The sequence below is a fragment of the Vanessa tameamea genome, chromosome 14, assembly GCF_037043105.1.
Source record: "Vanessa tameamea isolate UH-Manoa-2023 chromosome 14, ilVanTame1 primary haplotype, whole genome shotgun sequence".
NCBI lineage: Eukaryota > Metazoa > Arthropoda > Insecta > Lepidoptera > Nymphalidae > Vanessa > Vanessa tameamea.
Window position 1 is genome coordinate 9200754 of NC_087322.1, and position 27428 is coordinate 9228181.

The 27428-nt window shown below is 34.1% G+C and overlaps 2 protein-coding genes across 29 annotated transcripts in view; both read left to right on the top strand.

Moving 5' to 3' along the window:
• Positions 1-16482, top strand: part of LOC113398801 (tropomyosin-2) — a 28952-nt gene extending 12470 nt beyond the window's left edge. For 2 of the 27 annotated variants that reach the window (XM_064216970.1, XM_064216968.1), the window contains 7 exons: positions 4045-4178; positions 5725-5842; positions 6669-6739; positions 8768-8843; positions 9126-9188; positions 11080-11149; positions 16049-16482. In XM_064216970.1, the coding sequence (XP_064073040.1) occupies positions 4045-4178; positions 5725-5842; positions 6669-6739; positions 8768-8843; positions 9126-9188; positions 11080-11149; positions 16049-16131 (615 nt within the window). In that variant the 3' untranslated portion in view covers positions 16132-16482. Of the gene's footprint in view, positions 1-958; positions 1512-4044; positions 4179-4830; positions 4949-5724; positions 5843-6668; positions 6740-7980; positions 8052-8767; positions 8844-9125; positions 9189-9638; positions 9702-10356; positions 10420-11079; positions 11150-11922; positions 13120-13660; positions 15262-16048 lie in introns of those variants that run through there. The other 25 variants (XM_026637726.2, XM_064216966.1, XM_026637723.2 and 22 more) reach the window with 24 other exon arrangements.
• Positions 16483-19572: 3090 nt separating this feature from the next.
• Positions 19573-26756, top strand: LOC113398574 (tropomyosin-1). Of its 2 annotated transcripts, XR_010309333.1 has the most exons (8): positions 19573-19737; positions 23440-23607; positions 23866-24125; positions 24426-24543; positions 24945-25046; positions 25272-25449; positions 25771-26261; positions 26520-26756. XR_010309333.1 is itself a non-coding variant. In XM_026637375.2 (7 exons), the coding sequence occupies exons 2-7, from the start codon at positions 23494-23496 to the stop codon at positions 26600-26602; spliced, it is 855 nt and encodes a 284-aa protein (XP_026493160.1). In that variant the 5' UTR covers positions 19573-19737; positions 23440-23493; the 3' UTR covers positions 26603-26756. The 2 variants fall into 2 exon arrangements, 1 of the variants encoding a protein (XP_026493160.1); XM_026637375.2 differs by lacking the exon at positions 25771-26261.
• Positions 26757-27428: the final 672 nt, after the last annotated feature.

A 27428-nucleotide genomic window follows, 5' to 3' on the forward strand; every position in this document is an offset into this window, starting at 1 on the left:
AACGACGTTATTTATCGTGTGCGAAGCCGCGACGGGCTACTAATAATAATTATAATAATTATGACAATTGTTTATGCTTTGTAAAATATTTTAAATGAAAACATAGGTACATTGTTTAGTTGAGAATTGTACAACAGTAACAATTTAAATTACAGTCAGTAGGTATATAGTTGAAATGCAACCAAGGTTAATTGGGGTTTCCTTTGCAGAATAGCGTAGAATGAATCAGGTCAGGTATGTCCATAAGTGTTAAATGAGATCACATTTATTGTTATTATCGACGAGCTCAAATACCATATAATTTGTTTGAATAGTCAAAATAAATATCTCGAAATTTTACATACGTACGCATTTAATATATTGCCTTCGGAATACTAGTCGAGAAGGTAACCTTATAAGCTTATAACGGTTCAGCATAAATAGTTAAGTACATTATACCTACTACATTTTGTTCCGAGTCATGCTGTGTGACAATTTACTGAATTTAAAGCAGACGCATACTTTCCAAATTGCGTCACACAAAATTCGGTTCAGGATTGTGTGGTTTGCCCATTTACAAACTTGTTAAACATTATACAATATGTCTTCGTTCAAAGAATATCAGCTAGATGGCGCTTAAAATCAATTTGTATGAGTTTTTTTTAGGTTAAGGCGATATATACAAAGAAAATACTTTAAAGAAGATGAAAACACTACTTACAGTCTACTACTATGGATACATAGTAAAATAACTATTGGTAATAAAAATTTTCAATGACTGATTTCAGTAGGTGCTTTAAATTTTTTGTCAGAATTTGTACTGACAATAATTGTTATTCAATGATTGAACATTCACTCTATCCCAACATCCGTGGTTGTAATTGTATGTGGTCTTTGAAGCGTTTCACCTATCCCATATTTTGGTTTTCTTGTTTAAGGTCGGTTATGACCCTACAGGATGTAGTTTCTCCGATCATTTGACAGGTGGAGCTAGTGCGTGCCGCACGGTCGATTGTGTGTGACGTTTAATATTCTTGTTAACTGTGCTGTCAAAGTATCAAATAATCTTTCATTTTGTAAAATAATGTTTTACTGTGTAGAAATTTAATTACTATACTTAAATATAAATTAGTCTACACAATCTGATTAATTGATTATTAATATTTAATTACATAGGAAGGCCGGTCGTTAGTGAAGTGGCGATAAAGTTGCATCGGCTAAGTTAGTGGCGGCCATTTTATTTGCCGGCAGTGTTCATTCGTACCGAGGTATCTCTGCGATACGGAGCAGCAACGTTCGGGACAGTCAGTTGGCATTTTCGCGAGTAGGGCGAAGGTGTCTCTAGTTTTTAGCTTTTAGACGTTCGGTTTTAATAAAAAGTGAACAAAATGACGACAAATATGCAGCAAGGAACCATTTTGGATGTACTGAAGAAGAAAATGCGTCAAACAAAAGAGGAAATGGAGAAATATAAGGACGAATGTGAGGAGTATCATAAACGATTACAAGTTGAAATAATGCGGAGAGAAGAAGTAAGAAATGTGGAATATATATGTGTTGTGTGTTTGTGAGATTTTAATTTAAAATTGCCTATCATTTGTGTCAGAAACATTGTTGTCCTGTCTCGGGAGTTATCAGTAGTCACTAGTCATATAGAAGTTACATTATTATCTACCTATAGTGAGTAATGTCCGGCCATAGTTTAGGTGTGCCGGCGACGTACGCATATTCACCTCTCTTTTCATTTCATCTTAACATAAGTCGATAGAGCGAGATAGCGAATACGTATTTTTTCATATCTACTGTGGTCTGTTCATGAAGAACAAGTGTTTTTAAAAAAAACGTGAATTGCTGATTTGTAATGTAGTATCGGGATGAAAGAATTCATGGTTTATTCTTTACATAATTTAGCGGTACACCTCGTACCCGTTTCTGCTATACGTAACAGGTTTGGTGCGTTGGAGGTCGCGTACCAGACTTGTGCCACATGATGTAGAGCGAGCCGGTTCGGGTCGTGGAACCGTGCACCCTTCAATGCATTCCTCTTATTCGGAGAGGTTCGGACGTCCCCGAAGGTTCGCGCCGGCGCCAGAAAGGCGTGTCCGACTCCTCGCCGTTATCGCTATATGACGTAATTTATAAGGTTGCAAAGCACAAATATAACCAAGTAATAAAAATTTTTGCTTATTATAGAACACAGAAAATTTACAAAAATAACATATTTAAATTATATATGTACATTAATCATCATTTGAAAGAATGTTCATGATTTGATGTTTTCAATTCCTCTAACCTATAATATAGCTTATCAGCGTTTGTGTATCAAGAGCCGATAAGAAATTGTTCACTTAAGATCGCGATGGATATAATTCTAGTACACCTGAGCTACTTAGTTCCGTGTTTAATAAATAAATGTTATAGGCGTGTACTACGACTTTCAATAGATATTAAAACTTCATGAATTTTACAATAATTTGGAACACTTATGGGCAATTTCCATTCAATGTTATTATAAAACCGATTATATACGGCGGTAATATACAATTTTAAGGCACAAGGTATAGATAAATGCTAACCCATAATTATTTTACATGAAATTAGAATAAAGACTTATTAAAATTGTAAATTCTTTAGCACTAATAATGTGATAAGAATTCTAGAATGATACTAAAATATAATGGTATTTAATGAGAATAATTAAGCCTGATGTAAATTATCAGTTGCAGCCTAAAAAAATTACAGAAATCATTTTTAATGAGAAAAAAATTAAACAATAATAGTTACCAGACCTAAAAATGGAATCAATACTTTTCCTTTTGCCTGACCATTTTGGGATGGGTTATATTTGTTGGGCTTGCTATTGTTCGATCGTTCAATTGTTACATCGCTGGTGTCCTGTTCAATGTTAAAATTTCAAACAATATGTACTGCCCCCTCAAAGCCGATTCATTACCTTGTGTATTGACGTGGAACTTATCGTGAAACCTTATTAATGTGTAGAGGATCAATTACTACAGAAAAATTAGTCACGTGTTTCAGCATTTTAACTTAAAACGCATTAGGTTGTTGACCGCTAATATGATTAACTGGTTATTAGTCAATACGAAAATAACCTTAAGACGCCAAATTGAATACGCTGCGAGTTCAAGGTAACTATAGACAAGTATATATGAATAGACTATGATTTGGTTACCGCTTCACAGTTCAAGATTTATTGCTGCTAGAAATCAACAAATAGGTTTCTTGAAACGATAAATTTGTACTTGATTAGTAGAAGTAAACGTATAGTTGCTAATTAAATTATATGGTTAAGTTCGATATGTTATGTGACTGCATATCTCGCCTTACGTCTATTATTAGAGTACGCGCTAATGACGACACAGGATAAAATGAGAAACTGGGACTCGCTTAAGCTTCCTCGCAACAAGGACGTGTGATGTCATTAACATGTACGTAGCCGTAGCCGTTGAATATAAATGAAACTGTTAGCGAAATATTCCGAACTGCGGTTTATTCTCAGCACGTATAATGTGTCGATGTTTAACAATGCAACATTTATGTGATACAAATGCGTAAATCCTGAATATTTAGATACGTTGAAAATTCTCTCTAATCGTTAATGTGTGACTGTTTTAGTTTTCTACGGTAAAGTCGGCATAACAACGGTAAATTTATATAGTACATCACTAATATCCAGCAGTCACGTCATTGTACGGTCTGAATTATAATTACATTTATTAAAGAAAAATGTACAATGCATAAAAAATAGGTATAACAAGTTTTAACGTGATATTGACTCTAAGAAAACACAATAACTAATTAATATTTTAAGATCTAATAAATGTCGCGTCTCTTTGTTGAAAATTTACACCTGTTACTACTTATATTGCGATTTTTATAAATGATTTGTCTGTCATAACTATATATAGGCGTAAGTTACTAGTTAGAAATACATTATTCGTATTTGATATAGTTAAATGCATGCAAAATTACAAGGCCATGGATAATTGTATAAATATTTTATACTTAAAAAGTGGGCATTTTTAAATATGTGGTTGTTTACAGGCGGAATCCGAAGTTGCTGCGCTCAACCGACGCATCCAACTGCTCGAGGAAGACTTGGAGAGGTCAGAGGAACGTCTCGCGACCGCAACCGCTAAGCTCGCGGAGGCTAGCCAGGCCGCCGATGAGTCGGAACGGTGAGTCCGCGCCATTTTAGAACCGTCGTACGCGCTAATTTGTATGAGATGTGTGTACACATTAGATCTTGAGACAAAAAAATGTAACTGTTGTTGAGTTGTTGCTTAAATACTTTTAGTAAAGTAAGGAAAAAAAAAACAGTATATTTGTTTTTATGATCTATTTGAAAATATTTTTTTAAATACTAAATAACTATTCCGAAATTAGTTCAGAATATTATAAGATTTTTTTATTATGATGATTTGACTAAGTTCAAACAAATACACAAATGAAATTTTGTAATAAAAATATTAGATTTTGTTTAAATTTATGTAAATTTTCAACATGTGCATGAGTGTTTATTTATTAGTGAACTCATAACCCGAGTGTTTTTTTTCAATCCTATCTTATAATTTGTGTGTTTTGAGAATCCTTTTTCTTTACTATTCTTTATTTCTAAAATATCTGATTGTGAAATTAAATATTTGAGAATTTGACTATTACATTATATTTTTCTTAGTATCCGAGAGTGATTACAAAAACAAAAATATAAATGTAATATACAAATAATAAAAAAAACTTCTCGCATATCTAAGAAAAAAAAAGACCACAAATCATTTCGTATCTTTTATCGATGTATAACATGCATGTGTTTGGCCCCGCACTAACCAGAATACGCAAGGCGCTGGAGAACCGAACCAACATGGAGGACGATCGCGTCGCCATTTTGGAAGCCCAACTCTCACAGGCGAAACTCATCGCCGAGGAGTCGGACAAGAAATACGAAGAGGTGACCAACAGTTGACGAAGTTCAACCTCGTGTTGCTATGCTCTCGAGATACATGTACACTTAAGTGCTTTACGACGGCAATGTGTAGTAGTATTCTACTGCTTATCTGTTCGTCAGGTTTAATCTATTTGAATAGTTGATATAGGATATGTTCATAAACTATGTGGATTTTTTATAGAATTAATATGGAAAGTATGACGATGAATTATTCTTTCCTAGTCTAGCTATAGTCCCTTAGGTTCGAAGTCTTTCTTTAGAATTACCATAGATTCCCCTTTCTTACCACATAGTTTTAGAACATTCTATTATAAAAGTTATCTTATATATCTTTAGTCATATTTAAGAGCATAGTAACACGGGATGTTTTTATTTTGAAATCAGAAGCGTATTTCCATCTACCATCATACGCTTGAGTTTTGTTATGATGGAAACGAATATCAGCTTCGTGATTCCAAATGAAATTAGTATAATTTATAATTAAATAAACTTATTTAAGAAAAAGACTTTGGAAGCAGCAAGTATCTGTTATTATTAAAAATTATATTATAATTATAGAATAAAATATTGTCGAATGGTACATGTGTTGGTTCTGAAAGTCTTACATTTTCTTCCACAGCGTTAAGTTTCGACACCAGGTATTTGTCGCTTTAAACGTTCCTTGCAACTTTTCGTGTTCGTCCCCTTGCATGTCTTCTAACTTCTGGGTCACCCTTGAAATCATATATTTAAAATATAAATTTGATTCATTAACTAAATTTATATATTACGGGGTACAGTGCCCGCAAGGTCCTGGAGAACAGGTCATTGGCCGATGAAGAGCGTATGGACGCCCTGGAAAATCAGTTGAAGGAGGCCAGGTTCCTGGCTGAGGAAGCTGACAAGAAATACGATGAGGTCGTTGAGAGTTGTGTTGTCGTTTTGACTTGCCTTTGTCTTTGAATTTTAACCTCATCCCTACTCACACTTTTGTAAAACTTTCGTTTGTCAATTAACTATTTCTACAAATTCCTATCAAGAAAATGCTAGAGAGAAATATAATCGAATTTCTCAGTTCTGCAGGTTTTCTTTCGAGTGTTATTATATAAATTACATGTCTTAATGTTCATCTTCAAGCAAAAACAGTTTTCGCTTCCATTTTTATTGACTTTAACACCCTTTGCAATAATTTCGTTTTTCTAAAACATTGTTTTCAGTTTCCTCATAAGTTAAGCCCCTTGAGATACTAACTAACTCTAACAAGTCGTTCTTTGATTTTTTACGTGTAGCATGTTTTTATTGTACTGAAACGCTAGTCTTTTTATTGATAAAATGATTTAAAGGTATTACGCGTTATCATTTATGATAAGATACTTGTTAATTCAGCTAATTTTGTAAAATTTGTTGCACATGGTCATCAAGTCGATTTATCGAAATACAGAACATGTGGTGAAACAGATGGTTCCAATAATGTTGTCCTAATTCCCTTGACATATGACCCTGCGTAGTGAAGGCAGTTTTAAAAGTCAAGCCCAAAATGGAGACGTACCGTGCGTGACCGTACGTTTCTTTTCCTTAAAAGGACTGGCAAGTCCATGTCTCGCACACTTCGTTACATAAGCATTACTTCCATATATGAAGGGTGCAGTTGCTTAAGTTGTTAAGTTTCATTTAACCGCTGACCGCTGAAGTTTTCGTCCATTAGGGAAGGAGAAAGTTTTCTTATATAATGTGATGTCTCCAGGTAGCTCGTAAGCTGGCCATGGTCGAGGCCGACCTGGAGCGCGCGGAGGAGCGCGCCGAGTCGGGTGAATCGTAGGTTTCAATTGATTTCGCTACGGGTTCCTGTTTTAATCGATATTACGCCTGATACACCAAAAATCTGTAGTCCTATTGAGATTGTGATTTGTGATATATATTTGCGGTGTATCGTGTAACATTGAGCGACATTGCGGCGAACCCGTGGCTTCGTTTTGCAAGTTTTCGCCACAGTTTTGCATGGTTGTTCATTTGCATTTTTTAACATTGCTGCACAGTAATATGAATTATCGTCGTCGGTAATTCTAACATCCGATCCTCGCTAATTTTTTGCATGTAGTCTAGGTCGTCTGCGAAAGGGAAGCCGATATGGAGAAATTGACTTAACGATTTCTTTCATCATTCATACAATTAACGCAAAGGTGTTGTCTCTTATATTTAATTGAATTTACATAACTTATTCTTTAAGTCCCCACGGGATAGTGATAGTTGCATCGACTCTATAGTTGCAAGTATCACTACCTGTGCATCGAATGAAACAAGGGTTGCCCCATCTCATGGATATTTCTTACGCAATGTTAACTATCATGTCCGTGTGTCGACTAAATTTCTGTCTTTAATGTGTGTATCATCTTAGTGTGGCCGTAGGCTAGTCTCTGCCAGGAAATATGTGTGGTATAGGGCAATTTTCGTTTTCAGATATGCACCGCATTACACCAGAATTACTGGCCGTATGCGTGCCGCACATATGCAAGCGCACACATCACATAACGATTATAATAACGCACTAGATAGCACTTAGATATTATTTCATTAAATTTTACTGAATCTAAATTTTAGAGCTTAAATGTTTTGGGACAACCCTCGTTTTTATTTTACTTACTGAATTGCGACGCCGCTCTCGTCTCTCCTTGCTTTGTTTGACTCCTTGTTAATATTTACTCGTGTTGCTTTCTTATCCGTTGTATACTAACGAGTGATGCATTGGAACAATTGTTGAACAAAAGAAACAAAATAATTCCAAAGAAATCCTTAACCGAACACATCGTCAGTGACATAATCGGATTCCAAAAATAATTCCTATGCGCCCGAAGCGATAGCATTCGCAAGAAAGGTGACCCCCGACCTCGTCCTCTCCACCACATCCATTGCACAATCGACGGCATCGAACGAAACGCAACGTTAAGGCACAGTAATCGCGCACTGCACTGGCAAAGCGTTAGGCGAGAGCGGCGGCGGGCGTAGCGTAGTGTGTGTTGTGTGTGCGTGGGCGTGTACTAACGCTCGGCCGGCGGTAGGTGGCGCGCAAGCTCGTGCTCATGGAGCAGGACCTCGAGCGGGCCGAGGAGCGCGCCGAGCAGAGCGAGTGGTGAGTAGCCGCTTGGGCCCCCTGTGGCCGACGCCGACCGCACAATGTGCGCATCCCAACGAATCATTATGTATATGGTCGGGATGTAGTACATTGCGAACGGCTTGCTGGTTTGGATTCAAAGACGTTTAATTTCGATTTTATTAAGTTTGCACAGAAAAAAATATTCATTCTTGTTTATTGTCTAATTAAATTGTCTTTGATTCTGATCCTTCGTAAGTAGCGGGAAATTAAAAAAAACAATTCCCAGATTGACTATTCTGTTAAGAGACTAAATATTTTCCCTTATCTAATTTTGCATGTTTTGTTGGTAGTGGCCAGTCAGTAAATACAAGAAATATTATTAATACTTTATAGTTAATTTGTAATGGCAACTATCAACAAAAGTATTTATTATAACCGGCATGATTGTGCTTAGTATTAATTGTGAGCATTACTTTAAGTCGTAAATTGAAGAATATGTGGGTCAAGCACTGATTCATTTTAATGATGGACACACGCCAGTATCCAAGCTATTTATATTGATGGCAATAACCAATTAAAATATTTAATAAAATTACGTTTCATTTAAAAATAAACTTCTATTTTATTACTTGGACACATAAATATCTTTTTATTTTGTTATGTATAATATACATTTGAGTCAAGTACAGGATAATATTTTTCATAATTTATATGTATAATGGATGAAATTAAGTTTCACATGTTTATTTCAGCAAAATCGTCGAGCTTGAAGAAGAGCTCCGCGTTGTCGGTAACAACCTGAAATCCCTGGAAGTCTCTGAGGAGAAGGTATGTAGAAAAATATACCTTATGACGTTAATTTTAAGAGCTAGTATCTACGAACGATTATAGCTAGGAATCTATGCTAATGATTATAAAGTTTAAATAATAGATGAACAATGAATCTCAGTGAATCTCAGTTATGATGCACCAACCAGTTTCGACAACGTAGAACCTGTTAACTTCTGCAAAGTCGTTAGTGATAAGCAATGTGTGCTATCCGATTTTAAGCATTATCTGGAAAATACAGTATAAAACACGACAGTAATTTATTACGTACCATTCTAACAGGCCAACCAACGTGAAGAGGAGTACAAAAATCAGATCAAAACCCTCACCACCCGTCTAAAGGAGGTGTGATGCGAAGATCGGTTACTTGTGCGAGTGTTGTACGCTTGCCTAACTGCATTTGAATACCGCACACACCCTCTAGTGTAGTGTTCGTGCTCGATTAATCATAAAAATGTTACCACACGACCCAGTTTTCTTCGAATCGAATAGCCTGCCTGTACTGAACTGCTGCAGAGCATTATTGATATTTTTATGATTAACAGAGTAAGGAAACGTAGTGCGACTGTTGCCGTTTTCCATTGTAATAATCATAACTCGATCTCTATTTTTAGTTGTTTCCGTTTTCTATTAACACGTACGTTGTATACTTTAGTTATCCTAATAATCCTCGTACGAGTATCCGACAGTGTTGCTGTTTAAATAATTTCGACAATGGCATTGTAAGATACTGCATGGAGTTCTCGTTTTCGTTGTTTTTTATTGTGTATACTCGTTAACATAACATAATCACAGGCGACACAAAGAGAAGAGTCCTACGAGGGTCAGGTGAAGGTGCTCGACGCGCAGCTCAAAGAGGTAACAGCGGCCTCGGCGGAGGAGGAATTCGTAGATAGTTCTGGTTGCGGTTGTAGTCTCGAATCACGCTCATCTCTGTGTTCCATGAAATAGCCCCTCTTACCCATCTACCGAGGACAATCGCCATCTTTATTTATGTTATCTTGTGCTAACAATTCGGGGAGATGGGCTACTTCGACGGTGTAGGTTCGTTGTAGTCGAGTGGCTGGCAGCGGTTGGTGCTTCATCTATGTATCTTTGTATTTAAGAGGACTTTCTCCCTGTACATGTGTAGTGCATTTTATTTCTGTATTTATTATGTATGTTTAAAATATCCGCCTGTGTTGTGATCGTACGCTTTATGGGACTATTTTTTTCTTTAGCTCTATACATTTTTACTTTACCATAAGGCTTGTAGTGTTGGTAAAATGCTTAATGTTTATCCTCTATGATAATTTTATATCGATCCTATTTAGTATTCTATTATCTATGGTTTTTTATTTATTCTCCGTCAATTTTATTTAAACACTTTCAATGCATCAAGCTCGACGGTGACCACTCTACCTCATTAGTTAGTTAATTAGAAAGAGGGAAAGAATTAGTAATTCCGGCCGTACAGTCACAACATGGGCGCTAGCATGCCGGTGGCTTGTAAGTAATGAGTCTGTGTGGCCAGGCGATGGCGTCCCGCGAACACGTCGAGGATAAGATACACAGCCTCTCGCAGAAACTCACGCAAGTAAGTTGCTCGACGTACGGGCCTTGGTCACACTTCTATTGACATAAAATTGATCCTATTCATTAAACCACATTAAATTATTCGAATATGGGTTGCCATTATAAAAAAAGTCAACTCTGATATGTTATATAACAAAATGATATTTATGAATACAAAATAAGATAATGATAAGTAAAATTATAGATAAAGTGACCAAGGCTTCGACTATTTTGTATAATATCATATCATATCATTTTCATTTTTCTATGAATATTGTTTCAAGGGGGTAACGGTATATTATTGTGTTCAATTATAGCCTCTGTTCAGCACATAGCTGCTTTTGGTAAAGGTAATTGCATGGTATTTGTGTCGCTTTACCTTTGTATAACATTTTGTTTGTATTTTTGGAATTATATTGTTACAAGATTTTTTACTTAATTAAAAAAAAAATTGAAAAAATAATAATTCAATAAATGTTTTAAAGTTATTATTAACTAAATTAAAAAGTAAATTTTGCATGAGATTATTTTGAAAGCAGTCTATTTTCTGTGGAACGAGATTGTATGAATTCGTTACGTTTGAACGTTTTAAAAATTAGAAATATGATAAATATGTCATTAGACAGAAAATAGGCTGCTTATGTAAGACCAGATATTAAATGTACGTCAACGATGGTTACAGGCTGAAGCTCGCGCTGAATTTGCCGAGCGCTCTGTCCAGAAACTCCAGAAGGAGGTCGACAGGCTTGAAGGTAATATTTTTTTTTTGTTATAATTATATCAAAGTGAATATTTAAAGTAGGTGATAAGAATACAAATTTATTGCCAAGATTTATAAATTACACGATGTTCGTTAGGTAGAGGAAGGATATCGAGTACGTAATAATAATCATTTATTGATAAAGTTTTTAAGGTTCTCCAGATAATAAGTGTATTATCCAGTACAGCAGTCGGTTAAGTGAAATTTTAAATGATCTCTAAAGTCAAGTTGTAACAAAGTTACACGTTTGAAAAATAACAAAAGCTTAAATAAACGCACTTAGCCATCTCAGCCATCATACGAGCTGTTCTTCAGTTTCAAAGCTGTACTATAGATTTTTAAAGCTTATTTACTTTCATTGCGCTATGATTCTAGCTTAATTTTTTTCTTATTTTCATAGTAACAGATTTAGTTTTAATTTATGAATAATCAACTGTGATAATTTCATATTTTAAATTTACTTTTATATAAATTGTATCTTTTTGAGATTTTCACGGTTGTATATTTATTTAATTTGTCAGCATGGAGTTTCAATGTGTCCTGCTAGACTGCTCGAATTGTCGTTGTAGATTTTTTTATTTTCTGTGTATATTGCATGGTTTTATATAAATGTTGTATTTTTGCCTTAACCCCGATTCAAGCACTTTCGACTCCAAGAAATGGCATAGTAATCGCTCATGACAATAAATAAGTCGATCAATGTCGAGAATGCTTGTATCGTTTGATGTGGCGTGTGACTGACCTCGGCCGCGTCCGATCTTGCAGACGATCTGGTGGCCGAGCGCGAAAAGAGCAAAGTCCTGCAGGAGGAGATGGAGGCCACGCTCCACGACATTCAGAACATGTGAACACCTCGCCCTCTCACAACCCCCTCCCCTCCCCCGCCCGCTTCACTTCGCTCGCTATCGATATCGACAAACATGTCCACCTCACTAGTCTGCTCTCTGAGTGACGTCTGTCAATTCTGACATCTGTCAATATCGTGCTGCCATTGCAAGAATACGTGTCTATGGTAGATGCGCGCTATCATTATTTATTAACTTTATACGCCGCTGTTCTTATATTTTTATACTTTTTTCTTTTATGACATGACTAGTTAATTAAAAGTGAAGCAGGCGGGTGACGAGATGTTACTAGATATAAAGTAATTGCCAGCCGCTTTTTATGTAACGTCAAAATCTAGTTCGCTACGACGCCACTGCCAAGTGCAATTTTTTTTTATTTCGATCACAGTTTACTAATATTTTGTATGCTATTGTAAGTGTATTTCCTCATTTGTATAAGTCAGCGCGTCTGTAGTCGAAATCGTATTAGGTAGTCGTATGAGAAAAAAAATACGACTTGTATTAAGGTATTTCGACATTCCATTTTTGGGACCAAAACGAGTCGTAATAACTTTTGTCAAATTAGTTGCACTTATATGATAGGAGTGACATTCCTGTAATTGTTCCGGTGTAATATTACGAGTACTGTAGATGTATCGGGGAGTGCACTGTTTGCGATTTATAATGAACTTTTTATTTACTTAATACTAGGAAAGAGATTAGTTATTTTTTATTTAATGAGTGATGGTAACAAGTAAAATAATGATATTTATGAGAATATGCTTGATATGAATTATTTTGATATTCTATATACTTTCGAGAAGGTTTTCTTTTCTTGTGTCATAACTACCGCTTGTTGTTATTTATTAAGAATAAATTATGACAGATTTTTAAGAACTTTAGATATTCTCACAATTGGCATTTTATTCCAAGCTGGCAATTTACCTCTAGAACGAGGTTCCGTATGCGATACAGAAAGGGAATAATACTTGATGTAATTTAAACCGATCGAGGGTAATCCGTCTTTCTTTTAAATGTTATCGATTAATGAATTGATAGATAGTTCGTGAGAAATAAATTAATGATTATAAGAGTATTCTAACACGTGTTTATAAATATATTATATTATTATTTTTAACACGTTGTCTTTTTTACTAACTCGTCTGAACCTTTCATTTTCCTTCAACTGATTCCACCAGCTATACTTGAAAGTATACAATCATATTCATTAAAGTTAACATTAATATCAAATCAGTATCATCGTCTCATGGAGTTACTCAGTATTAATAATCGGATAAGTTCAATCGGAAATGTAACTAAAAAATGGAATAAGAAAATCATTGTACATATCATAAGTTCGGCGAAGCACGGGTCGTGTTGAAAACCCCTTGTTTTTGTGTTGTAACGAAGTACTCAGCCCATTGCTAACGCATGCACCTTCAAGAAGACGAGGTACTATTGGGCCCGAGGACCTGACTCCGTCTTCGATCCGTATTGTGAAACGAAGCATGGAAGAGAACCCTTCCCAGTATAGCGGCATGGATAGCGCATGATGCACATGCGGTCCGCCCGGAAGGGGGGACACCCTTGAAACCCCTAGCCAACCAGCGAGGCATGGACTTTGGTGGTAGCGCATGTCGTCGGCACTTTGAGATACCTGACCGCCTCGCCTGCCGCAGATGACCTGATCAACGAGAAGGAGAAGTTCAATGACATCGGGGACGACATCGATGACACTGTCGTGGAACTGATCCCGGGTGTGGACATGACGGAGCGGCAAGTGGAAGCGGCGAAGAGAGCGCTCGAGAAAAAGATGAACGCTCCAGCCCCGCCACCGAAGGAGCCAACTCCTCCCCCACCGCCACCCAAGGAGCCCACTCCTCCTCCTCCACCACCACCCAAGGAGCCTACTCCCCCTCCACCTCCCCCGGCGGAGCCCGCACCCGAACCCGCACCGGAACCCGCACCCGCACCCGAACCTGCACCCGAACCCGCACCCGCTCCGGCTGAAGGTGAACCTGCTCCGGCTGCACCGGCCGAAGGCGCCCCCGAGGCCGCGGCTCCCGCTGAATAACTTAAAAAAAATAAACTTAACCGTGGACCCAATTTAATTTACGCGTTAATACGATAACTTTAGACTTAATCAAAATTAATGCGAAACCAATTAAAAAAAATGTTCAAGATAAAATAATTTATTAACATGTAAATAAATATTTAAAATTTAGCTGGTGGAATAGCGTTTCAATACCCCCTCAGTTGTGTCAGTACTATTAACGTGATTGCATGAGAGTGAATTTAACGAACTAACGAGCGAAGAGCGTGAAGCGATTGACCCTGCCGGTCTCCGCAGACGATCTGATCTCCGGCAAGGAGCTATTCCACGAAATGGGCACGGAGTTGGATGTGGCGTTCAAGGAACTGGGCATACCGCGGGCCGTGGGGCGCGTCTGCGACCGCTGCACGTGCTGCCACTGACCACCGGCCTCGCCGCATAACGCTTATCGTTTGTTTTAAGCTTTACATGTGCATTTAAATCAGTAAAAAACAATTCATGACTTATCTCTTTCGATTACCTACACCCACCCACACGAATCGAAACCGTCAATTGCCAACGCTTCTCAAACTGCATGCATTGAAAGTGTCGTCGATACGATTTTAAAGCCAAACTTACAGCTAACTTAGCGAAAACGACGCATGGCTTCGGAATAACCAGGATCGCAACATGTAAGCATTTTTTAATACTTTATACACTTGTACATTTTGCCGCTAAAACATGTGCTGCAAAACTTGACTTATGGGGTTTTGTAAAATCATTTATCGGTAATTCTATGGGATTTTTAATTAATATAAAACATATTAGTTCTGTGTAGTAATTTTAAATGTACTAAGAGGTGAAACACATTACAGTTCAATTTTATTACAAGTAATGTTTTTATTTTGTGTCGTAAATTTGATTATTTTAGCTAATATTTCTTTTGGATGTATAAAATTAATTTAATCATGAAAATGCGCAGACGAACTTGTTGCCGAAAAGGAGAAGTACAAGGACATCGGAGACGACTTGGACACTGCCTTCGTGGAGCTTATCCTCAAGGACTAAACTTGATGCTGGTCTCCAGCTCAGCAACAAGCCGGTGCGACCACCAGCCCGCTAAACGCAATATTTATATAGACGTATATTAACTTTATATTTTATACTCCTAATTTAAAGCATCACAATCTACTTATACGGCGGTATTTATTTTCAATTATTTAAAAAAATAAATAATTTATTAATTTACGCTTATGTTTTATTTTTATTTCCTAAAAAAACAAATAAAATTATTTAAAAGCTTTTTTGTATTTATTTCATTACATACCCTATTTGCATATGTAGAAGTAAACTTTCATTGCTTTGTATATAAATGTGTCGATTAAAGTAGGCAAATATATTTTTATATGCATTCGTGAGTATAAAAAAACATTCAAATTGCATGTGAAAGATATATGTAAATAAATGACTTATCCGCATTATTTTGTAGAAGTATGTAGTGTAGATTGTACAATGTAAAAGTATTAAGTAAACGTATTTATTAAAAGTATAAATGAAGAGACATGCTGTCACCGAATTATTCAATTGAAAAAGTAATGTATCTTCTATCAAATAAATACTTTTATTTTCAATTTATCCTATATATGTAGTATGTTCCGAGTAGTTATTTAATATCAATGAGCGCTAATTTTTTGCTTTTAATTTTGCAAAATAGATAATAAACAAATGTACAATTTATCACAGAATATTTTGACTTTCTGAATCAGTCAAAATATTTTCCACTGGACCAAAGAACACGAAAAAGAGGCTATATCAAAATGTGTTGTTAATAATCAATCAAATAATAAATAAAAAATATTTAAAATAGTAACAATATTCACGCAAATTTAGCTAGCAGTACTTATCAAAGAGCAGATAAAATTAATTAAATACTTTGGCGGTTTGTAAAAAGTAGGTTATTTTTTATTTATTTACTTTTATTACTATACAAATCGATTTTATTGATATTGACTTATCTTACTAATATTTTTGACAGATGAAGTGGTTGAAGAAAGAAGTAAATACAAAGCTATCGCCGAGGAAGTTGATCAGACGTTCGCAGATTTATCAGGTTATTAAGTGATAAGCAATGCAAGAAAAAAGTGCCGCCATATTGTTTTAAGCAATATATTGAATAAAATGGCGGGAAATACTGCTTCTGTATAATTTGCGTAGTGCACATGAAGATGAATCTTTTTTGATAACCTTGTATTTCTTAAACATTGGCCCTTGAATTTAATATTTAATTTAACAACAAAAATGTAGGTTTTATAAGTACATAGTTACAAAAGTTAATTAGGAAAGGCCTGATATAACATTTTTGTGCCTTTAAAATAGACACGTTGAGAAGAAAAGTGAAATAATGTTGAATGTCGGATATAATATTAAAAGGTACTTATTTACGCCAACGCAGCAAAAAAAAAATAATAATATGCAGATGTACCAATATCGGTTAACTTAAATTTTTTTCTTAAACAAAATAATATATAAAACCTAAACTATTTTTTGCTGCGGTTGCGTTTGTAATTAAATACCTATTAAAGGGTTTTTTATAATACGTAATACATTCCTTTTGTTAAAATTATATTAATTTTATGTACTTATAATACATTTATTTCATTTCAATAATAAATATCAAAATTTATTTTGTCTCACGTCACGAAAACCAGTTGTTTTATAAAATCTTATCTTGCTATTCTTTAAGATCAGTAAGATTTAAGAAATGCTTAAAAAGTGATTCGTTCACACTTTCCGCTCAATAATAATCAAAAAAATACCATATTGTACTAAGATGTTAAATTAAAGCGACCAGTGTGATTGATAACGTTTAAGGTATAAAAATATATTTAAGCAAATTATATTTATATATATATATGTTTAGAACACAACCGCTATCGATTATAATTATGATTGGCGCAGAACGAAGTCTTTACTTTTACATAATTTAAATATAAATGTTATATATATATGTCCTTTAGGTTACTCACAATCATACCACAGACCGGTATAATATACAGACCGTTCGTATAGGTTTATAAAATTTTGTACCTACAACCACTTATAATGTTTTAATAAATCAAGTAGATTTTTATATCAGTAACAATTGAACTTTAGACAATTCTAAAAGTTTTAATGCAAATAATGATATTGCGTTTATTTAAAATATGAATCCAATATAATATTTAAACGCTTATTAAAAAAAGTATATTTCTTGCAAGTACAATGAAAGTTACTAGCGATTAATCGAAATATAAGAAACTCGAGTATTGGGTGTTTACGAGAAACGTATAATATACTATAACAGTAATGAAAAATAAAATAATTCAAAATAAAGATTCAATATATGAATATTATATAAGTTTCAACTTTTTACATTTAAGATTTAAATAAAATTCATAGTATTTATAAACTTCTTTAAAATATCTAACAATACTGACTACATTTTTGTAAACTCCATTCTAAGTTGGATTTTAGAATTGTCTAATTTTCATTTCCGTGTTTAATATAAGTAATATTTAATATATTTTGTATAACGCTTTCAACTTCCACACTCAATCCTTTGTACAACGCATTACGAGTTACGACTGCTTAGTTTTCTACATATAATTAGCATTTTTTATCTACAGAGTGTGTCGAAAGCTTTGAGTAACTGTTTCATTCAGATAAATATACGTTTATATAAAATTACTTTGTTTTTTTTGGGGTCTGTCTAAGAGTTTGTTAAGTACTTGTTTATGTACTTAGGTGCGGATTATAAATTAAAGAATACATAAAACGTCGATAAATCATAAACTTTATATATAGTATATAATATGTAACAAGATCGAAGGTAACTTATATGCTATATATTACCTATTTTTAATGACCTTGAGTTTTGTAAATTCTTAAAGCAATATCGGTACCATTGGTACTAACTTAACTGGAATACCCCTATTTATACAAAATACTTTCCACAGTTTACGTATTGTTTCGGGCATTGAGAAATACTAAAAGTTAACTAAAATAAATAGTTATCCGGACAGGATTCAAACACGATCATTTGTCGTAGCGTGCTCGTTTTATACAGATTGCATTTGTGCACTAGTTTGAAAACTAATGCATTATTTGTGAACGCGCCTGTACCATACTTATCAGCTTGGAAGAGAGTTGCTTAATTATGTTATTGTTTATCGCTAATTATGGTACAAAATACTTTATATTACCATGTACACATACACATATATGTACTTCCACGATTATCCATGGACGGCGTTTTGATAAAATTTATACTAGAGGTGGGGCGTACTGAATATAAAGATATATGGTATTCATTCATTTGGTACTAAGTGTGTTGTTTTTTAAAGAAACCCTTAGTAAACCAGACTCCTATATTACCGATGACGCAAAATATTCAACATTATATGCATGTTAAAGTTACTAGTCGCTGTTCATAACTGCTAATTCATTCTGATGTCTTGTTTATACGAGTAAGTGATTCTTTTTTTAATTGATACCCTGTTCCTGGACTAGAAGCTGGTTCACGGTGACTAATGACGTAAGAAAAAATTAAACTGTTACATAATAAGAAAATACGAATACCACTTCTACCAAACTTCGATTAAGAGAAATTAGCTATTTTTTACGCTTTTATGTATTAGGAGCCGTGTCATAATTTTTTTGGGTATTCCGTCATCATCATCTTTGACCAATAAATATTTAAGTAACTTATACTTTTACAAAAGGAAATGACTCAGTCTCACCATCAGTATTCCGATATAACCAGTGTTTGAATTTGTGCAACACTATATATTTATAGTTAGAAAAAAAACGTTTAAGCATACTAGATTATTAGACTTCAACTGACATATTTTTAACGAACATTGAATTTAGTCCAAGGAGTAAAATCACGAAACCATAGGTGGTGGAACCAGTGGTATAATTTATAATAATAATAAATAGGTAGGGTAAACGGTGTGGCCACATTTGAACATTGTTTTTATATTTGTACATAATAATTAAATAACCTAACAAGAAAAAACACGTCTTCAGGCACAAGGTTGGCGCGAGTAAAGGAAAAATGAAATTAACCTTACGCATATTATCTTACTAAATATTCTGCTAGCAAATTTTATTCATAATAAGCTTCCTTTTATTATATCTCCAGTCGTATATTCAGCTCTTACACATATTACAAAAAAAGAAGATTTTTTTTATATCTTTCTTGTCGTAAATGAACGTGTACCTAATTCATGACTTATCCAACAAATTCTTGTAATAATTTCAATAATATTTTTATGTATTATTCTTCCTAATTAACCAAAATTATTTTAATGAAATATTAATTCAGAAATAATTGCAGATTTCCTTTATTTAAAATGTTAAGGCTTGTCGATAAAATACTAATTTGCAACATTAAAAAAACAAATCTATAAAAGTTAAATCTGCCTCATATTATTTTTGCACTACGTTTGTTTTAGTAAATAGCACGGAAGACGTCGGGTTTCATGACCTAAACATTATATTATAACGAAAATCGCATGAAAATGAAGCGGATACCGATGTGGGAGTGAGCAAGCACGACGTGATTGCGATGGTGGATTGGAATCCTGAATTTTTTGGCACCGAAAATAGTGCGGGCGGGCGGCGTGAGCGCAGGGCGGGCGCGCGCGCAGTGCGTGTCGCTCCGCCGTGTGAATAGCCCGCTAGGTGAGTGCCGCGCCACCAGCCTGGATACCCACGGATCTCACCGAACCACCTAACCTCCGTGCCAACCGTGTTGGGTGAAAGTGCAGTGCAGTGGTGTATCCAAGCTGATGCGTTGAGTGTTTCGCTTGCACTTATTCAAAGTTAAGTTGCGGAAATGTGATATGGTGGAGCTTAGGGTGGTGCGTTCATCTCGTTGTCTCTCGGAGTGACTCGGGTTTCAGCGCGTGCGCGTCCTCGCTGAAAATAGTGTCCGCTCGTAGCTCCGACCTATTTGCGGACACTTCGAACATCAGTATTTATTTAGCGATATGGGGAAACTCGACTGATTTTTTATTTATAATCAAACGTGGCAAGTTTATCTGCGAATTAGGGCTTGTAAGAAATTATTAATGAGGTGTCTTATTACTTGAATGAACTACGAGCCACATTTGGAAACGTTCGTTGTTGTCGAATGATGTATTGCACGCATATATAAAACACCCACACATACATACACCGCCGCGTAAGAACATTGAAACATTATTCTTTCGGTACATATATGGGTTTTCGCAAATACAACTAATACTAACGTACTATTCAATTAATTTAATTTGTAATAGAAATGACGAAATCATTTATAATCATGTTACCGCTGTTATACAATTTTACAGTAATTATTTAATTCATGCATACATTACCAAATATCCGTGAATTTAATTTCATATGCAACCATTGACTTTGAATAAATATTTCCTAGTTTGATATATAAAACTAAATAAAAACATATAACAAAAAAATAGGTTGTTTAACAATCAAAAAAATAAAATAAAAATAAATACTTATTTCAAATACAAACTTAAGATAACTTTCACCTCTCTTAGACACACTGGCATATCATGCAATTAATCCGTATGTTTAACGGCTTAAAAATATATCAATGGCCAAAAAAAAAACTTAACTTTTAACTTTCATTTATGGCACTCTAGTTCCAAATATTGTCAAGACAAACTTCAATGCTAATTCATAAATTTTTAAAATGAACTAAAAAGCAATTGGGTAGTTTGTACGTTATTAATTGTAATGTGAAGGAATGTGTATTTATAAACATATTTTTTAAAAAAATATATTTTATCCGGAAACTTGTTAATGGGTCACTGAAATGAGATCATAAAATTATTGGCACTCTATCAAAACGTGTGCATAGAACACATACCTACATATGTATATTGAAGAATGAACTTAAACAACACCATAAATTCAATTTAGGATAACATTCATGGATAGATAGTGTAGATTAAAAATCCTATTCCTAGCTCTTTATTAATAAAATAAAAGTTAAAACATTTCTTAATTAAACACTTGGTTGAGACTGGAACTGCAAATAATTTTATAGTGCAAATTATACTTGTTGAAATATGTAGTTCAAATAATTATATGACAAAGTATTTTATTAATTATGTATGAATTATACCTTAAATAATCTAATATTTCACAAATGATGTATCGCGTGTTTAAGCAATATTTAATCTAAGGATTTAAATTTTCATTCTTTTGCACAAAATAAACTAGCATAATCAGTCTCTATTAAAAACAAAACTGTAATTGTTGAGAAAATTCAAAAGGCTAATATTTTTAATATCTTTAAGGAATTTAATGTCAATTAAAATTGAAGTTTGTTACAATGATTAAGAAGATTTTTTTGAATAGCAGTTTTTTAAAAGAAACACTAAAACTGTATTCTTGTAAAATGCCTTGACCTTGACATGAAAAATATTTATGAAATAACTTCTTTTTTTACATCTTTTTTTAGAATAGACGTTCTATAAGATATTTTAAACCTCTACTCAGCCGTAGGTACTAAAGAAAGCAACTAGGCGAATGTTTTATATGAAACAAAAATTTAGTTCAATTGAATAATACTTTTTTTATATTTTTAACAATATTCTTAGACAAGTCAATTTATTGTATTATATTTATGTATGTATTTATTTATTAGACAAACGTTTAAACACATGATCCGTTCGTAACGAACTAAAACTTAACTTTGGCTATCTATCATCAATCTTATAGAAATGTGTATTAGGTACAATAGACATAACAGCCAGATAACCCGGATTTCTATATAAATGTACAGGTTTTTAGGAATCGTAACAATATGATATAATTATAAATATCTGTAAAAACACGTTGGCTTCATTTTCTCGATATATAAAATAAAGATTTTTAAAAACGATAAATTGTTCAGACTTAAACCAGCTGTTCGCTCGGGAACGTTCATTTCATCTAACAATATCGGCAACACTTGACAGCTAGCCAAAAATACACCACTGTATGTTATTTTCGCAACCTCCAGACGTAAAGCTTGCTGGTTTTTTAATAAGTTTTACGAATCGGTTTAACGGTGCCCGGAACTTTGTATTTAAAGATTTAAAGGCACATTGCTATATAAAGGATGACCTGATTACATCAACACTATTAAATCCGACATTATAGCTAAGAAACGTTAAAAGAATGCGATCAAATAACATAACTATGTAGGTTTAAATAATGAACAAGAAACATAAATTGATTCACGCTATTTCGGTAGATAATGCTGTCAGTATTAAATCGCTTTTTGTATAAAAATATTTATTATTCGTAGATACTAAATTTATAATAAATAATCAGGTTTTCTTTGCAAAATATTTTGTAATTAACAAAATAATAAATTGAAATATGATATAACATAGCTTTTGAGCATAAATTATATTATGTAAATATTTCCTTAATATCTACTTAATAAGTTTATAATCGTGATACAATTTTGAATTTATTAATTAAATAAAAATTATCGAAATATTTTTTATTCTTTCGTTTTTAAATCTTACTTATTCAAGGTGGCTTTTAATTACGATCATAATATACGCTTGAGCTAAAACTATATTCTTCTAAACATAACTATAAACATTTTTAAATAGAGATTCATGTTACTTTTGTTTAACTCGTAAAAATAGATTATAGGTTAATATCACGAACATTAAAGCAACGTTTAACGTGCTTCTCGCATTTGTTAGTCTGGCTATGAGCCAAGTATGAGCCACGGATATTATAAATTATTTAAATAACTATAATACGAACTTATCTTTCATTGACTATCTATCTCTAGCGGTATGACAAACATTTCATCTAATTATAGCAATAAACACATGAATCTTAATACTCTCATTCATCTCTCAACAGTCTCAATACACTTTTGGAGCATAAGTTGAGACAAAATTTGACATTATTGCGAATTTTACGAATGATGGTGACTTTTGGTCACATTGCCGTTCTTAGCGAAGATTAGCTATACACAGATGCAGTCTTTCATATATCATAATCAATAGAAGACGCGATCTGATAGAATTTAGGAGCAGATCAACGACGTTTCTTGCGATCCTGCACTCGAACTCCGGAATGTTACCGAGAATTTCGTGATTTGTTTTACTACTCAGGACTGCAATGCAGTAAGCAGTAGCGAATTATACGTTACATTTACACTACTCTACCATAATTATCCCACCAATATTTGAATAGATGGATCCCACCAATATTCAAACTACCAATCACATTTCAGTCACTAATACTGACTGCTGCTCGATATAATAATATCCTGTATCCTTGCAAGAGTTTCGTTAGTCATGATTCAAAGGCAGTGTTTTAAAACATAGGATAAATTTTAATCATATTTTTTACTGATTGCAGGCCAGTAACTGGCGTATTTTTTCGACCGGACCGTAAAAACAAAAAGCCGCCACCATGGACGCGATTAAGAAGAAGATGCAGGCGATGAAGCTGGAGAAGGACAATGCCATGGACAAGGCAGATACCTGCGAACAGCAGGCCAGAGATGCCAACCTCCGTGCCGAGAAGGTGAGAGCATAAAGACTTATTTAATTTAGGATTACCGTTTTTAACTTTTATTTTAATAAATATATACTACATCAAATTGTAATTATTCATCGCTTTAAAATATATATAGTTAAGCAATAAGATGTATAAAAAAGGTAATAAAAGCTTAACTACGACAGTTTTATTATGATTATATCTCGAACTTCTAACAAATTAACAATATAAATATCATATTGATAATGATTGCAGAGGCTAATCGTTTGATTATTTGCATTTCAGGTCAATGAAGAAGTACGTGAGCTCCAAAAGAAACTCGCCCAGGTTGAGGAGGATCTCGTCCTGAACAAGAACAAGCTCGAACAGGCCAACAAAGACTTGGAAGAGAAGGAGAAGCAGTTGGCCGCTACTGAGGCTGAGGTGGCCGCGATGAACAGGAAGGTCCAACAGATTGAGGAGGACCTCGAGAAATCTGAGGAGAGGTCTGGCACTGCCCAGCAGAAATTGCTTGAAGCTCAACAGGCTGCTGACGAGAACAACCGGTAAGTCTGATGTTTATGTAAAAATATTCCATGCAATCTGCGTGTAAACCAAGACACCAACCAATTGTTGATAATTCATTATGTAATTAATACAAGAGTTTGCAATGTAAACAAGTAAATAAAGGGGTGCATAGTCGGTGATATTTAAATCTGTAAAATACTTCGGACAAAATGTTATAGAATAATACTCACACTATGATTGATAATAATCACTGTTGATGACTGTTAATAATCACACTATGATAAATGTGGATTATTAGCGGATGGTTATTTATATTAACGTTCTAAACTTTTTTCTAGTATGTGCAAAGTATTGGAGAACAGAGCACAACAAGACGAGGAGCGCATGGACCAACTTACCAACCAACTTAAGGAAGCGCGTTTGCTCGCTGAAGACGCTGACGGAAAATCTGATGAGGTATTCATTAGACTATATAATATCGTACTATGGAAATATTAACCTTATTCGCGTACACCGGTCATCTGATTATTCTGAAATAAAACCGTAACTAAATCTTTTTTTTTTAAATATCGCGACGGCTTATTAAAGCAGTTGTTTAATTAAGGGGATAGACAGTTTTATACTGTAGATCTGTTAATCTACAAATTTGGTCATAGTTTATATCTATTGGAGGCTTGAAGCCCTTTGCAGGTGCTTGTTCTAATTGATATTTGGGAATTTATACAAAGTTATTGTGTTATTTTATCAACGCTACTGGTTAGTCTGTTAGGTTAGTTCTGGTTAGTCTATTATTATCATCAATCAAACAATCTAATGCTGTATCGTTCACAAAATTAACTTGTACCTCTTAATCTAAGGTTTCACGTAAGCTGGCCTTCGTTGAAGACGAACTCGAAGTCGCTGAGGACCGTGTGAAGTCTGGTGATGCTAAAATCTCAGAACTTGAAGAAGAATTAAAGGTAAATCTAACAATATTTAACTTTGTGATTTTGATAGTAATATTATTATTGACAATTAATAAGGACGTAGGGTCGCACGTTGATTTAAAACGTGAAAAAATACTTTTATATTTGTAATTTAAAAACTGATAAGTGCAATTTTAATTAGAATTTTATTACTTTGTTAAAATATTGTAAATGTAGTTATGTAATATTAACAATAACTAAATGTAACATCGCCTGTAGGTCGTCGGTAACTCCCTCAAATCTCTGGAAGTATCCGAAGAAAAGGCCAACCAGCGTGTAGAAGAATTCAAAAAGCAGCTGAAGACCCTCACCATCAAACTTAAGGAGGCTGAGGCACGCGCTGAGTTTGCTGAGAAGACCGTCAAGAAACTCCAGAAGGAAGTTGACAGGCTCGAAGGTATGCGTTTGCTAAAAGAAGCAATTATAAAAAAAAAACAACGTACCAAGCCACCAAAATTGAGAATAATCCAGTTACTCATGAACTTAATAAAATATCTTAATAAAATTATCTAATACATTTTTCAAAATTATTAAAAACAATAATTCTAACAAGCGAACAATGGGAATGCTATGACTTCTCCCGAAAGGTGGCAGAGCTTTTTAATTGAAACGTATTAATGATTCATTTGTTTTTTCTCTTTTCTCTTTTTTCTATCAAATTTACAGGCGCATTGGACCCTAATTTCTTCGCAATTTATCTAATAACAAAATTTTCCAGACGCATTGTTCAACGAGAAGGAGAAATACAAGGCGATTTGCGATGACTTGGACGGCACATTCGCCGAGCTCACAGGATACTAACAACCTCGCACTTAGTTTAAGATTATACCGTCCCAAAACATCACCCGTAAAAACCCCAAATATCACACTGTCATTTGTATAAACTACCAAATTTTTCGATCTGTTCAACTACAAGGTTTTCTGCGACTGATTACTTGATAGGTCATCATTTAGCATCTTCACTACCAACTTCCAGTTTCTTAACCTCTTTGTATAGTATCGCTTTTAATTTCAACTTCTTACTAATTAACCCTAACCTCGTCGATATTTAGAGGATTGTCAATATTGAAATTCGGAGTTTTATTTACTCTAGCGTTTAGGGCATTTTGGGACAATCCTCTATAAATCGTAGTCTCGAGCCCTGCTTTTTGTGTTGTGATTAATACGTCTTATGCTTTGCTGCTACCGTCGTGGGTCAATGCTTCCAAGGTACTTTTTATTCTTTAATCTCTTAAATCTTCTTTATAAACTATATCTTTAAAGCTATTCCACGCTTGCGCCATAATTATATATCTTAAAATGTTTCACTTACGTTAACATAATTAATATTCGTGACTTGTCATTTTTTATTTCCATCAGGTGTACATCATTACGTCGATACTACTTCAGCAGTATTGTATATATGCTTGAGCGGTAGTATTGTGTTATGTCTTTACATTTATGTTAATATCTATGTGTGTTATACAGACGAGTTGGGCATCAACAAGGACAGATACAAGAGTTTGGCCGACGAGATGGACTCCACCTTCGCCGAGCTGGCCGGCTACTAGGCACCTCCACATTCACATACAAACATTCACCTGACAGTAAAGGCAGCACCACCGCCGAACTAATGCGAACTACACTTTGTGTTCGTGATGTAATATTTATTAATATTATATGTAAATTTATTTACGATTTTGAATAAAATAATTTATAACAACAGTTGATTGTTTGAATAGTGTCTTGAAAGTATTGAGAAAAATAAAATATTTTTTGATAAAAGTTTTTTTGTAGTTGATTTACGTTGTTAATGGACAATTCATCATACGTCAATATTTCCAAGTGGTTTAAAACTCAGTTGCACCTCAAAGTATATCTGATATATAGTGAAAATAATCAATCCTAATTGTCAACTAACTCAAAAGCTTTCCTTAAAATATTTATTTCGTTGATCTTATTTCAAATTGTTTCCTTACAAACTGCCATGAATAATATGAGATCATTAAAAATTAATAATCTTGTTCAAAGAGTCATTACATCGACAGATGCTAGTAATAATATTAACATACTTGAGTCAAGTGTCAACGGTGAGCCTTATTAGTTCCAAAAATTGGAATGAAGCTGGATGGCGAAACATATTTAGTTGTAGTAAAGTGTTGCACAGTACAATCGCCGGAAAAGTAAGTAAGTAAGTCTTTAAATGTTCATTTTTTAATTATGTCATACCGTTGTTGCCGCAATTGGCCCCATCTTATGTACCTATATCGATCTTCTTATTTCCAAATTCCAAAGACACATGCTGCTAAATGGTGCTTCGGAATATTATTTTAGAGTACAAATTGAACCTCAGATTTATACTTCCTTGTTTAACTCTAAGTAAATTGATATCCGATA

Excerpts from the sequence above, each read along its gene's own strand:
- LOC113398574 (XM_026637375.2), top strand. The coding sequence starts at position 23,494 with ATGGACGCGATTAAGAAGAAGATGCAGGCGATGAAGCTGGAGAAGGAC. Across the intron at positions 25,047-25,271 it reads AACTTGAAGAAGAATTAAAG|GTCGTCGGTAACTCCCTCAA; the intron begins GTAAATCTAACA and ends CATCGCCTGTAG. Across the intron at positions 25,450-26,519 it reads GGAAGTTGACAGGCTCGAAG|ACGAGTTGGGCATCAACAAG; the intron begins GTATGCGTTTGC and ends TGTGTTATACAG.